Source organism: Ictalurus punctatus, chromosome 17, assembly GCF_001660625.3.
Source record: "Ictalurus punctatus breed USDA103 chromosome 17, Coco_2.0, whole genome shotgun sequence".
Lineage (NCBI taxonomy): Eukaryota > Metazoa > Chordata > Actinopteri > Siluriformes > Ictaluridae > Ictalurus > Ictalurus punctatus.
The window spans coordinates 18115895-18133394 of NC_030432.2; the positions used below are offsets into that span (position 1 = coordinate 18115895).

General features: G+C 38.5%; 2 protein-coding genes across 4 annotated transcripts in view; one reads left to right on the forward strand and one right to left on the reverse strand.

Annotated features, from left to right (window-relative positions):
* si:ch211-267e7.3 (ADAMTS-like protein 2) overlaps nt 1-17500 on the forward strand; it is a 57577-nt gene that overhangs the window by 5845 nt on the left and 34232 nt on the right. Inside the window, exon 2 of one of the 3 annotated variants that reach the window (XM_053687374.1) lies at nt 5275-5406. In XM_053687374.1, coding sequence (XP_053543349.1) covers nt 5359-5406 — 48 coding nt within the window. In that variant the 5' untranslated portion in view covers nt 5275-5358. Of the gene's footprint in view, nt 1-5269; nt 5407-17500 lie in introns of all 3 variants that reach the window. The other 2 variants (XM_053687373.1, XM_053687375.1) reach the window with 2 other exon arrangements.
* Nucleotides 8908-12361, reverse strand: LOC128635287 (olfactomedin-like protein 2B). The gene is made up of 4 exons (XM_053687378.1): nt 11904-12361; nt 10771-11037; nt 9947-10054; nt 8908-9201 (listed from the first exon to the last, which is right to left on the reverse strand). Exons 1-4 carry the CDS (start codon nt 12081-12083, stop codon nt 8923-8925), a joined length of 834 nt encoding a protein of 277 aa, XP_053543353.1. The 5' UTR covers nt 12084-12361; the 3' UTR covers nt 8908-8922.

Below are 17500 nucleotides of genomic sequence, written 5' to 3' on the forward strand. Positions count from 1 at the left end.
ACATAAAACAAAGGCAGTCTAAATGCAATAGTTTTTATTTATAATTTTTTTTTTATTGAAACAAAAAAAGTTATCCAATACCTATCACCCATGTGAAAAACGAATTCCCCCCTAAAGTTAAAATCTGGTTGTGCCACCTTTAGCAGCAATAACTGCAACCAAACTCTTCAGATAACTGGAGATCAGACTTTCACAGTGCTGTGGTGGAATTTTGGCCCACTCTTCTTTGCAGAACTGATTTAGTTCAGCCATACTGGAGTGTTTTCATGTGTGAGCTACGCGTTTAAGGTCCTGCCACACCATCTCAATTGGTTCAAGTTAGGACTTTGACTAGGCCATTCCAAAACTTTAATTTTGCTTTTGTTGAGTCATTAAGAGGTGGACTAACTCCTATGCTTTGAATAATTGTCTTGCTGCATAATCCAGTTGCGCTTGAGTTTCAACTTACGGACTGAAGACCAGACATTCTCCTTTAGGATTTTCTGGTAGAGAGCAGAATTCATGTTTCCCTCAATTATAATTAAAATTAATAACAATTAAAATTATTGTAAGTTGACCAGGCCCTGAAGCAGCAGAGCATCCCCACACCATCACACTGCTACCACCATGCTTGACCGTAGGTATAATGTTCCTTTTTGGAATTCTGTGTTTGGTTTACACCAGATGTAACGGGACCCCTGTCTTCCTAACTGTTCCACTTTCGACTCATCAATCCACAGAACATTCTCCCAAAAGGTTTGAGGATCATCAACGTGTGTTTTGGAAATTCAGACGAGCCTTAATGTTCTGAGTGAGCAGTGGTTTTCACCTCGCCACTCTTCCATGGATGCCATTTTTGTCTGGTGTCTTTCTGATAGTGGAGTCATGAACAGTGACCTTTATTGATGTAAGACAGACCTGTAGGTCCTTTGATGTTGTCCTTGGCTCTTTTGTGACTTCCCAGATGAGTAGTTACTGTGCTCTTGGAGGAATTTTGGAAGGTCGGACACTTCTGGGAAGATTCACTACTGTGCTGAATTTTCATTGGAGATAATGGCTCTCACTATTTCAATCACCTTCTCATCATTTCTGGAATTTCTTTCAACTTTGGCATAGTGTGTTACTGGGTAAAACGTTTGAACCAACTTCATGCCATTGAAAAAGTTGTATTTAAGTGTTGATTTGATTGAACAGGGTTTGCACTAATTAGATCTGGTTGCGTCTAGTCCAGCTGAACCCCATTATGAATGCAGTTTCATAGATTTGGGGAATTAATAACTACGGGGGCAAATACATTTTCACACAGTCCCAGTTGGTATTGGAGAACTTTTTTTGCTTCAATAAATCACATTATCATTTAAAAACTGTATTTTGTGTTTAGTCAGGTTGCCTTTGTTTTATCTTGGATTTTGTTTTAATTTCTGAAATAATTTCACAAGATACACCAAAACAGAAGAAATCAGAATGGGGGCAAATACTTTTCCACAGCACCGTATTCTAGAACTTGGAGTCAAACTCTCTCTTACTCATTTGTTGGGGTTCTCATTAATATGACATTTAAACTTTTTTGTTTTCAGGATCTAACAGATAAACTTGATCATTATCACTTTATGTTTGTGATCAATGATTTATTTTTTTTTTCTTCTTCTATTAAATGGCATTGTAACTGCACTAGAAATGTCCATGTAACATTTGAGCTGCATTTTACCATTAATTTATGAGAATAACGAAAATACACCAGCCAACAAATAAGCACCAGAGTTGCTAAGAGTATCAAAAATATTTCAGTAGAAACTTTTAAAGTATTTCAGGGCCATTCTTGTAGTGATTGGATTTATGACGGCATCAGGACTGAACTGATATATGGAATAAAATTTGTGCCAAAAGTATTGGATGAACAAAAAAGTTTATGCTTATTTTTTATTATTTGTGTCTATGCATGATTTGGGTTTTTTTTTTTTATAAATGTAAAGTGCCTTGATTTATAAACCATTAGTGAAAATGCTGTTTATTTGATGACCATATTCCACTTTTGCCACTGAGTTCATTGTTTTCAGTCTGAGAGTGCTTTTCTTCTTTCTCATTGTATATTTTTGTTCGTTTCCTGAAAAGTTACGTTCAATAATTTTGGCACAAATTTAATTCCGTACTGGTGAAGCCTTTAAGTTGGGTTGAAAAATGCAGTGTATCTTTTTAAGATTATACTACAAGTCCTGTTACCTTTTTTGGGGAGCCCCTGCTTTAAAAGCCTGCTACACACACACACACACACACACATATATCTGCAGAGAGGACCTTTCTAAGGTCTTTCCGCCTATTCAGGATATAAACATCCAAAGGCTATTGAGACACAAAACATATGGGCATGCAAATTCTTGTTTGGACATGCATTAAGGTCCTGAGGCTGAGGGGGGATGAGGGGGGTTGTGATGGTATGAGAGGTGTCTTTATTTTTTATTTATTTCTTTCTTTCTTCTTCTTCTTCTACTGTTATGTATGATTCATAGACTGAGGCAGATATGTCCTTGTACTTTGTAACACTACATGTGAGTTCTTTGCTTATCATCCTTGTAAATGCAATATTTGTGAGAGAGAGAAACAGACACTGAGAAACAGTAGGGAGGCAGACAGACACAAAGGGAGAGAAAGATGGAGGGAGAGTAACAGAATGAAGCGAGAGAAATAAATGTATCCAATGGAGGCTTAAAGGCCTTGCTCAAGGGCAAACAGTTCCCTACTTTGGCACTTTTCCCCTAAACACAGCACTGGTGTTGAAGCTTAAGTTGTCGCCTAATCTCTAATCCTTCTGAATGTATTGAATGTGCATAACATATTTTCTTTTGCTCAAACATTGAATGAGCACTGCTTTATTTTTGGTCATTATAAGCATAAATAATGGTGCTATTTTTAAAAATAAAAAGCATGTTTGTGACAGGCGCAAACATCTCTACACGTGCGAGCATAATCTATCCAAACCTCTTGTGTTCACTGCGAATGACCCATTTTTCCCATTTCTGAATGAAAATAACCACATAATGCATTTTTACTAATACAGATGCATACCATGCTATTTTTCAGGGTAAAATCACATAAACATGCCTGAATATAATAAGATTGCTGTGCTTTTGCTGTTCAGCGGTTTCTTGTTTATCATGAGGATGTTCTTTGCCTCATCCTTTATCTTTCCATGTACAAGATAGCTGTCCTATTGGTCGTGTGCAGAACTGGACCACACTCCCACACTTTACATTCAGAGCTGCTATGTGGAAAAGCACAAAGCTGCTGTTCAGTCAGCACTATAACAGACCTTTCCCATCACTGAAGAGAGATTTGCTCAGCGTCGTGCCCGAGTGTCGCTAAAGTGCAGGTTCAGGCATTAGGAAGAGTGATTATCTCTCCGTCTAGACGACAGACAGGAGTCGGTATAATTTGCCTGCAGCCGTTAGTCCTTTCATGTGTCGGAGTCATTCAGGGCCTCTGAAGAGAAATGGAGTGAGCTCTTCGGTCGCTCTTTCTCGGTCTGTCCAGCTCATTATTCATCTGCTTCACCCTTCTCTGTTTATCTGTCCTTTATCAGTTCTGTTTTCAATTTGAGCTCAAAGGTCCCAGCTTCTCCCTCCATTTATCTCTCTTTCTCTTTGACTTGTTTATTTTGTCCCTCTTGTTCTGTGTAAAGAGGGGGGGAAACATATAATGGTTACAGATTGTTGGAGCATCAAACCAATATGGAAATTTGAAGGTAATTAATTAGGAAAGGGTTGCGTGTCCATGGACGCCAGAGTTAAAATCCGAGGAAGACTGAAGCAGCAATCAACCGTGAAATTCCCAGGAAAACTTTTTGGAGGCTCATATACAAACAGAAAATGTAAGGAGATGAAAAGTCTCAAGTCAATGAAGGAGAAGAAACTCTAACATCATGTACACACACAGTGCTCTGTCTCACCCAAACCTCTTTCCCATTGTGTATGTTCTCATTTCATGTTTGTTGCATTGCTCTGGACTCGGCTCTCTACGCGTCAGAGTGTCTAAATCCACACAGCTCACCTGAGGCCACCTCTTTAAGCCCCATTTCCTAGAAGCCAGCTGGTAATTGTTGAGTTTTACCCCAGGGTGTCGCAGGACAAGTGCAAGAGGAGTATGTTTGCCTCTACATGGCTCTGGTGTTTGTCTCCCACAGCTTTACTGAGCTCTGAAGGAGAGGTGTTGTTTTGAAACCCTGTGATTGAGTTTACATTTCAGCCATCCTCCTCTAACTGAGCATGAGCTACAGCATGAAACCAAGACACGGAATCACACTTCATGTCCAATGTCCTATTCATAAATACCACAAAAGCCAAATGCATATCTACAACTCTGACACTGATGTTATTCGTTTAGTGAGGAGGTTGACCAACCCCTGAAGTCCAGTTATTTTCTAAAGATTAATACAATATTGTTTTATCATTATAATATAATAGACCTGATACCCTTATAGTTACAGGCACATAATGTTCTTTTATTATCTAATCGATGCCTTTCTGTGTTCAGTATTTTCTGAAGTTTCCATTTTTGATGTGTCTGTGGAAGATTATCCAATATGACATTGTCTATTGGGAAATGCTTATTTTAAAGAATGATTTCAAGGCTTTTGAACTTATTTATATATTTATTTTTTTTACAAAAAAATATTTATTATTATTTATTTTTTGATGAAAGCCAAGTGCTTGCGTGACTCTTTTCCACCTTGTCTCTTATGATTTAAACTTGAATTTTAAAATGCCACCCATCAGCCATAACATTAATATCACCTGCCTAATATTGTGTAGGTCCCACTTGTGCCACCAAAAAAGCTCTGACCCGTCGAGGCATGGTCTCCACAAGACCTCTGAAGTTGTGCTGTGGTATCTGACACCAAGACATTAGCAGCAGATCATTTAAGTGCTGTAAGTTGCGAAGTGGGATCATACTTTTGTCCAGCTCATCCCACAGATGCTCGACCGGATTAAGAGCTGGGGCATTTGGAGGTCAAGTCAACACCTTGAACTCTTTGTGATGTTCCTCAAACCATTCCTGAATAATTTTTGCAGTGTGGCAGGGCGGCAGAACAGCAGAATGTGGTATGGTCATTTATGAGCAAATCATTCTGCAGACTCAGAGTTCAGAGTAATTAGAAAACACGTTACCAGTAAACACTACCAGTAAAGGTAGGCCGATAATGTCCCAGGTTTTAAGAGTGAAAATGCTACCTGTCTCTCTTATTCTCCTTCCCTGTTTCTCTGTTTCTCCCTCTCTCTCTGTATCCCTGGGCCAGGACAGTAGGGAGGGGACGGAGGAGCTCCACCCGGATGAAGTGGCTCAGTGGTGGGGTGAATGGAGCAGCTGGTCAACCTGTAGCTGGACATGCGGAGGAGGCGTTCGCTCACAGGAGCGCCACTGTCTGCAGCAGAGGTTAGACGTCCAGCAAAACACGTTAACGCTTGTTTCAATGTGTCCTCATTCTTTGTTGAAATCCCGTTGGTAAAATCTCTTCCAGTTTCTGGATAATTTTATCATACTTGAATATTGTGAATAGATAAGACACAGCTCTGCATGAGGAGTTAATGAAGATGTTTTGATCACTAATGTTAAGACTGAGGCTCAGACCCGGGGGGACCCTCCGTTCTAACCTCCCCTTAGACTGGGCTTGCTATTTAGCTGTACAGGGCTTGTTACTCCTCCATCAGTCTGACCCTTTTGTGAACCTACACCTTACCCTGGTTAGCATCACCCGCCACAGCCTGTAGGTTAAAACTCCATTTCCTTTTGGAAATGGAGTTTTAAATGGCCCTGATAGCGCAATGCAATTACATTTTGTCAAGCCCAGGCTTCATAACAGTTGCAATCTGCTTTCGCTTCCAGAGACGTCTACAGTTTACCACCCTATACACTTGTTAAAGTTGGAATACTGCACTTTAAGAAAATGGTCCTGACCTTTATTGAAGATACTTACTTGTGTTGTACCAGTTACTGAACCTAAACTGAGTGTAATGAGTACAGAGCCTTGTGGGATTTTTGTTGATATTTTTCCACAGAAAAGCTGAGTAAATATCAGATATGAGAAATGTCCTCCAATACTAATTATGCCATCCATTTTTTATTTATTTATACATTTACATTTATTCATTTAGCAGACGCTTTTATCCAAAGCGACTTACAAATGAGGAAATACGAGCAAAATTATATCTCAAGCGGAGAACGATACAAGTAGTGCTACCATACAAGACTTTTTAAAATTGAGTTCTAGAAAAGCAAAGTGCTTCACGGAAGAGGTGGGTCTTTAGCTGTTTTTTGAAAATAGTGACAGATTCTGTGGTCCCGGAGGTTGGAAGTTCATTCCACCACTGAGGGACAGTTAGTGTGAAGGTTCTGGAGTAGGCACTACTAAGCGTCGGTCATTAATTGATATTTATATTCATCATTTGGCAGTCTTACCTATCCAAATGGAGGTGGAATTCAATTCATTCAGGTGGAACCTTGTGTAGGTTGTGTTTGAATGAATACATTATTAAGTGATGTGGTTGAGAGTGTTGCTGCAATATGCAATCAATACAGTTTCTCTCCTTCCCTTTTCGAACAATTTTTCGTGGTAGAAATAAGCAGCTGGCTGGCAGATCTTACAGCGAATATACCTGCTGTCTTCCCTGTCAGTATATTTTATGTCCATATTTTGATGGTAATCTCATAAAAGTGCACACTCTCATGGGACACAGTGTGCATGTGGTTTTTTTTTTTTTTTTTTTTTTTTTTTTTTAATATTATTTTACGTTACAGCATTTGCACACATCCTTATCCAGAACTATTTATAGACGGGCTCTATAGTCCATCATATCCATACATATCCATCAAAAATGTATCCTCATGCTAGTTCAATAGGGTCTAAGAATACCATCAAGCTAAAGAGAGAAGTGAGTACAGCAAGAAAGCACACAAGTCAAGGATTGTTTTTAAATATTAGTGCATATTTAAGTGCTTGGTATTTTAAATACCATCAGTCAAATATCTACAATCATTTAAAACCATGAAAATGATGGTCATGTATTCATCATTTTCATTAACTGCACAATTTGAATTGAGAGACCGTTCATGAAAGCTGTAGGTGTAAATTGGCCCTTTAGTATTGTCTGATGTGGTGTTTGTTCTGTACAGACAATTAAATGTGTGTTTTAGTTAATATTTTGGTGAAGTAGCCTATTTCTGGATGGAGATAAATAGTGAACATTAGACCACCAAATGTGGTTGTGAGGAATGGGATAGAACTTATAAGGCTGTGATTGCCAGGAAAATCTACCCCAACCCCCCCGGTTAATCACGCATTTGTTCATTTGCTAATTCTCACTCACTAGTATCACGCAACAGTTACCATCCAGGGAGGGTGAGGGCTAGCAAGTGCTTCCTCTGAGACACGTGAAGCCTGCTAACACCTCTTTTCAAGCTACAGCTCATGCGACGTCACAGGGCAACTGAACACACTCGCACAGGAAAATGTCCACGGTTGGTTTGTGTCACTATGATTGACAGACGGGAAACTAATACCATCCTTCCTACCCCGAGAAGACAGTCAGTTTTGACCTTTTGGACATGCGGACATTTTTTTTTTTTTGGAGTCAAATATGCGATTTTTTTTTTTTTTGAAGATTGGATGAAGAATTTTCTGTTGCACCACTCAGGAGCCCTGGAAAGTACAGTCTTATTTCCGTATCTGCACTAATAGGGGTCTTGGTAAATGGTATTGGTCATTTTTGGACCAAAATAGGTTTGAAAATCCCACTGTGTCATTGATTTTGAATGTTGCAAAGCTGGAAATACTTTTTTCCTCAACACATAGTTGGTCTTGCTCTGCACAATTGTGGGAGCTTCATTAGAAGGTTTGGCCCAAAGTTTAAGGATGGAAATGTACATTGGAAGTTATATAGATGATGGTATATAGTTCCAATTTGATTTCTATGTTTAATTGAGGTGACTGTATGATGATTGTATACCTGATATTAAAACTGGCAGGTATAAAGTTTTCCCTAAACTTTGGACATCATAAATGTCTTTGCTGGCCATAAAAGACCATGCGTTATTAGCAAGAAGCGAGAGATTTCTCCTCTTATAACCCCCAGGATGAGAGAAATTGTATGTCTATGGGCCATTAATTAACCAAATCACCGGCCCACATGACACCAGCAATACTGTCCAGACAAACATACTTATAAAATGCCTTTTAGAGCAAATGGGCGGCCGCTTGAGGAAGATTCCTCTGAAGATAAGGGCTCATGTTGAGCTAGGCCAGCTGGCCCCCATTAGCACTCCCCTGTGTGAGAGAGAGTGAGTGAGTGAGTGCGTGTGTGTGTATGTGTGCATGCTGGGGAGGGGGATCTCAGTGGTGAAACAGAAAGATGAGGAGGAGGCCCATCTGGAGTAGGCTGAAAGGGGCGACCAAGCCTGGGAAAGTCGCACATGTGTAAGCCAGGTAGTCTCTCATGAAAGGAGCGGCGTAGAATGCATCAGATACAGACTGTCTGATGCAAGATGGCATGGAGGCTAGCAAATAAGTTAAGGATTGATTTAGTTCCGGAGGGAAGAATAAAAATGATTTAATACTACATATTGCACAATAATGTGTTAACGTTATTGCAGACTGTGTTCAATAAATAAATAAATAAATAAATAAAAAAACCCTGCCATGAATATTTGCACATGCGTGAAAAAATGCTTTCAGTGCCCTAAATCAAGTCTTCCTGTATAATCAGCAGTGCATCTACACCATGCATGAGGTTAAGTACAACTATAGCTTTTAAGGCTATCAGAGTTACAGGTGTGTGACAAATTAAAGAGAAAAAAACAACAACATAAAGTGTGTTACTAAAGTGTTGGTCCACTATGAGTTGCTATGAGAACAGCTTTAATGTGCATTAATGTGCATTTGTTTTCTAACACATTTCAGTGTGGGAACTGCATACTGTATATGTGGTCTTGTGCGTGTATGTGTGTGTGTGTGTGTGTGTGTGTGTGTGTGTGTGTGTTGGCTTTGGTGTATCTCAGCATAATCTCTCTCACCTCTGTGTGTGAGAAAGCTGCAGCGACTTTATTCTGCAGTGAGGGCTCCAGCTCGCTCAAACGTCTTTTCTTCTCCAGGTGATGGTGGTCACGTGAGTCCTTCCCTTGCTCTTTCTCTCCTTTCACGCTCCCTTGCTCCTTTGTCACATTTCTGGAAAATGACTGGAAGGAAAAGATTTGCTCAGCAGTGGTCCAGGGTGAAAACATATTGAACTCGAATGCCCTTTATCTGATGCCAATAGAGAGGAGTCGAGGGGTAATTCTTAACATGCATTCTTCTTCAAAACCTAAAATGGGTTGCAGTCTGTTCCACACATTGTTCTATCTTACTCCAAATGTAGTCATTCAACCAAGATGTACAGTATGTTCAGTAACTCACAATCTCTTGTTATACCACAGGACTGTTGAATTCAGATTTGGTTTGGTTTAAATTTTCTGTAACAGCAGCTCAGACAGTCATGTTTTATTGCTCATTTAGCAACTGTGAAGCCATGTACTGTATGTAAAAACCATCAGACACCTAATATGTCTAATATATTCAATATTTTTGACATATGTGTGCAAATTTCATTTTTAGCTACGTATATTATTCCGTTTACGTTGTTCTAAACTGATTCTGTTCAACCATCCATTCAGTTGGATGTGTATATTTTGCACATATATTTATAGTCTAGTTTATCTGTAAATCTGCACTTATAGCCTTATGCATACTGTTCATTGTACTCAGTACACCTGTACAGTATATTTGAAAGTCTATTTGAGTTATTTCACCTGCTATTTTTATTTCTATATTTCTGTCCTACCCTTATTTTCATGCAAGCTACTCCAACTAATCAGTCAATTAAAATAAAGTGTTACTAATCTCTGGTAAAAGATCTCACAATGGAGAAGATTGGAGAACATTTACCTTTTCTATGTTTTCCACACGTGCCAGGAGTTTAGTGGTGACTGAGTGCAATTTTAGCAGATCCATCCCATACAAAGCCCCCTCGAGCAAGTCCATGATGGTGGAAAGCTGTTAAAGGAACATTCTCTGGTCAAAAGAAACCCCATGATGTAGAAACAACCAGCTGGCTTTAAAGTAATGGTTTAAGAGAAAATCAGTTTGCACAATTTCCCCGTAAACCCAAATGTATCAGATCAGACAAGATATGTATGTTTGGTGTCTGAAGTTTGCTTCCTTTAGTAGTAATGGGAGTCAGTCTCACTCAAAAACAGTACTTATGTGTGATCACGGTTTAGAACACAGTGTGACTTACATGTTTATCTTTAAACACTAACAAAACTTGTATAGCTGTATAGCTGAACACTATGACATGGTGACTGGAATCACTACTGTATATTCCTTAGTACAGATTCATATATTCCAATCCCAGGCTCCGCCCTCCACATTTTGAAGGTGCACTTGTACCAGGTTTTACAGATAAAGTAATAACACAGCTTCTCTTTGATCCTCGTTATAAATACAGATGATCTCTGCTATTCCACTAAACTCTTTCTTTTAAAATAAGAATATGGGCGTGTATTTATGAAAACGTCTTTCATTACTTATCCGTTACACTATCCAGTGCAAAACTATAGCCTGAATGCCTTAGCGCCATTTGTTTTGAGTGGAACGTGTATATTTAATTTTCAAAGAAGCAGCTGCAATGAGTGCAATGCAAAAAAGACCACACAAGCAGCCCTGAAAACTTGAGAAGGTCAAAAATACATTTTGTTCCTCCTATTTACCTTGACATCATCTTTCCCAGCCTCTTGGAGCTTCTTAAACCTGAAGTCTCCTTCGCAGGGATTGAGGGCAGATGGAGGGGCGATGCATGCACACTTCTTACAATTGGGTCCTGAGGTCACTGTCTCCACTGTGTAGAAATCCTCAAGCTTTCCAGTCCCTTCTTCAATACGCCTGCAGGCGCTCCTGCTCAAAGGCCTGACCACACATTTACAGCGGCAATCCGGGCCCTCTGAGAGAGTCTTCACTTTGTCATAGTCACCTAGGAGCTGAAGGGTTAAGCCAACAGTGTTAGATTAAGAAGTCCAGAATAGATATGAGTCACTGTGAACTGGTGTGAACCTTAATATTCTCTTTATGTTGCCTTCACACTGAGTAATGTACTGAAAGTTGAAATGATATGCATGAATCTGTCATTTTATGCATCCATGGTAGTTTTTATTTTTGTAGCACCTCAACCAAAATGTGGTGGATTTGGACAGAGAAACATGGAAACTTTGTGGAAGACACACACATTTCTTTGACTAGTTTCTTAAAGTAGTGCCTTAACAGTACATAGATTAAAGGAGAAAACTGGAACTGCTGTGTTTCCTGCCCTAACAGATCAGTTTAATGACACATTGCTTGAGCAGTGATAGAGCATGAAATTATTACTGTTGAAAAAGCAATAAAGCAATATAGTTTGATCAAACTGTTGCAGATTGAGTAAACATATCCAGTATTTTGCAGGCATTAACTGAATTTGCTTTTGCAGGACTTTGTAGTACAATATTTTGTGGTGTGGTGCATTTTTCTAACAGATCTACTTTAACATCATAAAGAGCTTGACCTCTGGTTTGTGCCATAAAACACCAAAGTATGCAAAGTGTCTCCATGGGTAAGGCAGACCAGACAATAGGCAATTTTCTCATTTAAAGACAGCAATTTCTGCACTCAAAGGAAACAAAATGGTGTACACCCAAACTGTTTTTTTTGTTGTTTGTTTGTTTGTTTGTTTGAAAATCCAGATTTTTTTTAGCTTTGCTTGTGCATACCTCAATACCTTGGAGAAATCTTTCCAAACTTTTAAACCTTTACCTTATTTGATACACTGCTGCCACAGTAATCTCTATCACCTGGCCTTCAGCAGCTTTACCTGGGTTAAAACGTTCTCCTGATTGTCTACTTCTTCCTCCAACTGTGCATCTTCAAATTCTTCTGAAAAAACTTGGTTTTGTTGGGACAAGCTTTCCATCACACCAGTCCACGCCAACGGTACGAAGCAAAGTGTACCACTCCAAGCCAAAAGTAACAGCCTTAATGAAAGCATCATCATGCCGGCTATCCAAAAATGCACAAATAACCGGTAAAGGGTCCTAATGTGATCTCTTCTTAATTCACAGTCCAAAAAGCTTTGTATAAAATATATAAATTAAAGAATAAATTAACTGAATAGTCTACTAATCCCTCCAAAGTGTGAAGAGCTTCTGTGACGTAATACACAACCTGTTTAATTAGAAGAAGAAAAAATACTGCTGTTGTGCAGTCTGTGCAGGCTGTGCAGGTTGTGCTGTAGCTTTGGATATTCTCTGATGAATGGATCCCTGAAAGGTCAGCCGGCTTGGAAGAAGGAAAGTGGGAAGGATTTGACTCCATCACTGCAGATGGGGAGGAGTCAGAGGATTACAGACTAGAGCACATTTTTGCTCCCACTGCACTGCACATTTTAGTTTTTCCTGCTCTAACACACATTTAACCTCTTAATGGGATTGTTATGAGCTGATCAGCTGAGCCAAGGGTGTCTTTTGTTTAACTGTAATTTACCAGCATATTTGTCAGAAGTGCCCTTTAATCACCAATAAATGAGACAGTTATCTCTAAGAGGCTCATTTTTATTTGTTGTTCCTGGCTAGATGTTTAAAAAGATTGTAATATAACATAACATGATGAAAATGATCATAATATAATATATAACAACGTATAGCATTAACATAACATAACAGGGTTGTATTACAGTGCAGCAATGCTGCACATGAACACTTCTTGACTATATATTTTTTCACTTTATAGGCAGATTTGGGAGATATCATAGACTGTGTAACACAAACAAATCTCTATGGATATTAGCAAGACTGCATGTATACATTTTGTGCATATTTTGTAATAGCCTTCTGCATTGTAAATATTCATTCTGATATCATTTAATATCAGTATTCTACCCTGATAGATCATATGTGTATATTATACAGTATGTGTATAATAAGTTCCACACTATTTCTAGGAAATAGATAAATGTACAGCTCTCACTTGCTATTATAAATAAGAATAGTGGTCAATTTCTATCTAAAACATTGTCAGAGATGTACAGTCCAACGTTTCAAGCAAATAGTACTAATCTAATAATAATAATAATAATAATAATAATAATAATAATAATAATAACAAAATAGCAATTATTATTATTATTATTATTATTATTATTATCTAATGCACTATTTTTAAGAGTTTAAACACATTAATTTAATCTATCTGCAGAATCTATATGATACACCCAAAGTCTTAATAATCCTAGTGTATTCCCTTTGTTTTTACAAGACCACATGACCTTTTAAAGCTGCCTGCCATTGGTTTAATACCTCATTCTCTGTTCCATAACTGACAATTATAGACAGGACAGACAGACTGGTTTAAACCATGTGCGCCATCTATGGTGCTATTAAACCATCCTGGCATTAGGTAGACACAGCAGCAAGTGCTGTTCCATGTTTGGTCTATGAGCGCCATCTACCTGCAGCCAATGTGGAGGAACTTCAGCTCATGTCCATCAGCAGGTTCACTTCTTGGTCACCAGAGATGAATTAGAATGATATTTGCTGGTCTTTTTGTCCTATCTGCCTTGTTGTCTATGTTTTTCTGGTACAGTATCTTCAGTTTTGGATCTGTACTGCTCAGTATTTACATCATTTGTTTGTATCATTTAAAATCACTTACAGTCATATTCACCTGTGCATAAGCTTAGGCTTCTTTCTAAGGTTTATTCATTTCAGAATGATTAACTGCACTGCAGACCTCAAACCATTTCTACACATTTATATGCTGTATATTGACAGCTTCACATATGTACACTGATAAAGCGCTGCATTGTGTTGAGCATTATTTCAAAGACTGTTTCAGATTACACTTTGAGCCTGTCTTGAGCGAATCAGCAGTGTGAGCTTGTTCTGTTCAGTACTACTCATTAAGGCTTTTCCAGGACATACACCGCTTTATGTGATTTATTACCATTATCAGCACCCATACATACTGAATATATGCATAATGACAGTCTCTTGTGCAAATACAAGTTGGATGGATGGATGGATGGATGAAACTGACTGAATTGTCAACAGCTTAAATCACAGAAGCTCTGCTGTAATACTGATTTTTAAAACGAACTAACTGATTTCTTTTTGAACAATTGCGGGTGAAATCTTCAGAGACTTTCCAGCACTTAAGCTCCAGGGATGCTCATTAGATCAGGGGTTCTCAAACTGTTTGCAGTCAGGGACCCCTTTAACTGTAAAATAAACTCCCCCTGACCGCCTCAGTACAGAGTTATTTCATGAACATTCTATAAATGTGCACAACAATATTTTGTGTATTTTTCTGGTCTACTTAAATGTGTATAACAGTATGTTGTCTATTTGTCTATTTATGTAATTGTCTATAGAGTTTTTATTGCTGAATAAATCAATTTGATTCCTTTTCACTGGCAGAACACATTAGGTCTAAGATTGACATAACTGGCAACATTTATAGGCCTACAATTACGCATTTATTTTTGGTTATTGATGTTTACCAGTTCAAATCAAGTGATGAGACAATTGGGCTAATACCTTCAATAATTCAATAATAAATATATTAACTTTAATATTGGTAGGTCGTGGTATCCACCACTGTCTCTGAGTAAAAATAAATCACTACACGGCTATGCTTAATGGGCCCCTGGGGGTCCCCATATACCACTTTGAGAACGACTGCATTAGATAACCCCTTGGACGCCTGAAGTGTAGACTTCAGGAGTAGAAACCACCCATAAGGCGTTGCGATCTGAGAAGTTTTTTTTTTTTTTTTTTTTAAAGTAAAAACACAACGGCTGAAGCTGTATAAATGTACATATTTAATGTGAATGCCTGAGGCATGCAGCATGATGTTACCAATTTCATACTGTTTCTTTCTAACTGTAACTTGTCTGTCTGTACATGAGTGTCAATTTTCAAAGTTCCAGTGAAGCAGGCATGGCCCCTGTGCCCGTCAGTCCCACTGAAGGAGGTGTGGCCTCTGTCTATCAGTCCCAGTGAATAAAGTGTGGCCTCTATGTCTGTCAATTTCAATGGAGCAGGCACGGCATTTTCTCTCTGTCTGCCAGTCCCAATGAAGAGGAGAGGTCTATGTGTGAGAAGGAGGTGTGGCCTCTGTCCCTGTCAATGCCAGTGAAGGAGGCATGGCCTCTGTGTCTATCAATCTCATTGAAGCAAGGCATGGCCTCTGTGTCTGTCATTCTCAATGAAGGAGGTGTGGCCTCTGTGTCTGTCATTCTCAATGAAGGAGGTGTGGCCTCTGTGTCTGTCATTTTCCATGAAGAAGGCATAGTCTCTGTGCCTGCCAGTCCCAGTGAGTGATTCATGGCATCCTCAAAGCTAATACTTTTTTTTTTTCAAATGAAAGTAAATTACACATCATTTCAGCTCTAAATAATATTGTTTTACATGCATCTTCCATATGTTGTTCACATTTGTACACAACAATGATATAATTAGAAATAATTATAAATCATAAAGAAAACTGTCTAAATATTGATGGTTATTTGACCTATAATAACCTTATTAACATTCATCTTAAAAAAAAAAAAAAAAAAAAAAAAAACCCCTCATTTCTCCATCTGGGGATTAATAAAGTATTATCTTATCTTATCTTATCTTATCTTATCTTATCTTATCTTATAAGACTTGTGTAATTTCAAATCATAACATGTATTCATGAAAGTTAGTAAAGAAATATCAGTTGTGAAATGCAGGGAGGATCTTGTGTCGTTGCTCTAGGATTGCAGTGATCTTGCAAAAGAGACCCAGAAAACAAATAGCTGGGGTGGACGTTCAGATATTCAGTTTCTAAATTCTTTCATACTTGTGCACTGAACAGTGTTGAATAGGAACTATACACAGGGAGGAACTGAATTTGCGAGAGTGGAGAATTGGAGCCATATATTTGTTTTAAGGAACATACTGTAGCCAGCATTTATCTCTTTATTTATCATAAATGATTTGCATGAAATTTAAAAGGCTATAATTCAAATGTTGCATGTGGCTATTGGTGGAATTCCAGCTTTGTGTGGCAAATTTATACAAGAAATAAATGGCCACCTGTTGCTTTGTCCCTGCTAGTAGTAGTCCTTGGAGGCCAAAATGTTTGAAGATCCTCCAGTGGTTATAACTGTAATTATGTGTTCAATCACGTAAATATATTTTATCAGAACTGAATACTGAGTCTTACAGACATGCATCAGTCTGACATTTGACAATAAAATTACAATAGTAAAGTAGTCAATTATTATTATTACAATCATTAGTACTGTTGGGTTCTCAGTTCAATCCTCAATTATCTCTGCAGAGTTTCTATGCATGTCTGTGTTTTCACCGGGTTCTCTGGTTTCCTCCCAAAAACATGCTGGTAGGTGGATTTGCTACTCTATTGGCCCTTGGTGTGAATGTGTGTGTGAATGTGTGTGTGCACGGTGCCCTGCAAAGTGCTGGAATTCCGTCTGGGATGTATACTGCCTCATGTCCAGTGTTCCCAGGATAGCCTCCATATTCACTGCGACCCTGACCAAGATAACATGGTTACTGAAGAATGGATGAATAAACATGAGCTCAGGCTGGTTCACTTTGATTTCATGACAGTTTACCAGATTATGCTTACCATGGGATTTTATACACTGTGGCATATTCTTTGTTAATAAGGGGTTTAAAATTTTGTTCATGTGTTCAATAAACAACATGTATGAGAGCAAGATAGTGTTTCTGTTCATGTGTAATCAGCCTTCATGTTCTCCCTGTGCTTCGGGAGTTTCCTCCCCCTTTCCAAAGGCATGTGTTATAGGTTGATTGGCATTTTAAAATTGTCTGTAGTGTGTGAATGGGCTGCAATGGGTTGGCACCCTGTCCAGGGTGTCCCCAGCCTTGTGCCCCAAGTTCCCTGGGATAAACTCCAGGCTCCACCACAACCCCGTGTAGGATAAGTGGGATGGAAAATGGATGGATATAGCAGTTACAATGAGAATTGATCAAATAAAAATGAAACCATCAAAATAATAAAACTTGCGGATTTTAATTCTTGCCTGAATTTGGACGCTTGAATTTAAGGTGTTGGTTCGTTTAAAATAAAAACAATTCTTTAACAAATCATATATGTTATTTTTTTCACAGGCACAAAAAAGACAAATACATTCTTCTCAGCCTAAGACTCGTTCCGTCGTTTTTTAGGCTGTTGTGTCTCAAATTCTAACCATTATTGATATTTCCGTTATCGGTCATGTTTTTATTTATTTACTTATTTATTTATTTTTTAACAGTGTTTACCTGTCCGTTACAGCGGAACACGGATACTGCGCATGCGTGATGTATCAGCTACACACTCAGGTGGAGCGCATGCGCAAATAAGAACGGAACGATTAACGACTTAGCTTGTTTGAATTTTAGCTGAATCCGGTTAAAG

What these genes read in the sequence shown, in the direction of transcription:
- LOC128635287 (XM_053687378.1), bottom strand. Translation starts at nt 12,083, where the DNA reads ATGATGATGCTTTCATTAAGGCTGTTACTTTTGGCTTGGAGTGGTACA. An exon ending in AGGAGAACGTTTTAACCCAG is followed by an intron (nt 11,038 to 11,903) that starts GTAAAGCTGCTG and finishes TTAACCCTTCAG; the next exon opens with CTCCTAGGTGACTATGACAA. An exon ending in CTGGGAAAGATGATGTCAAG is followed by an intron (nt 10,055 to 10,770) that starts GTAAATAGGAGG and finishes TTCCTTTAACAG; the next exon opens with CTTTCCACCATCATGGACTT.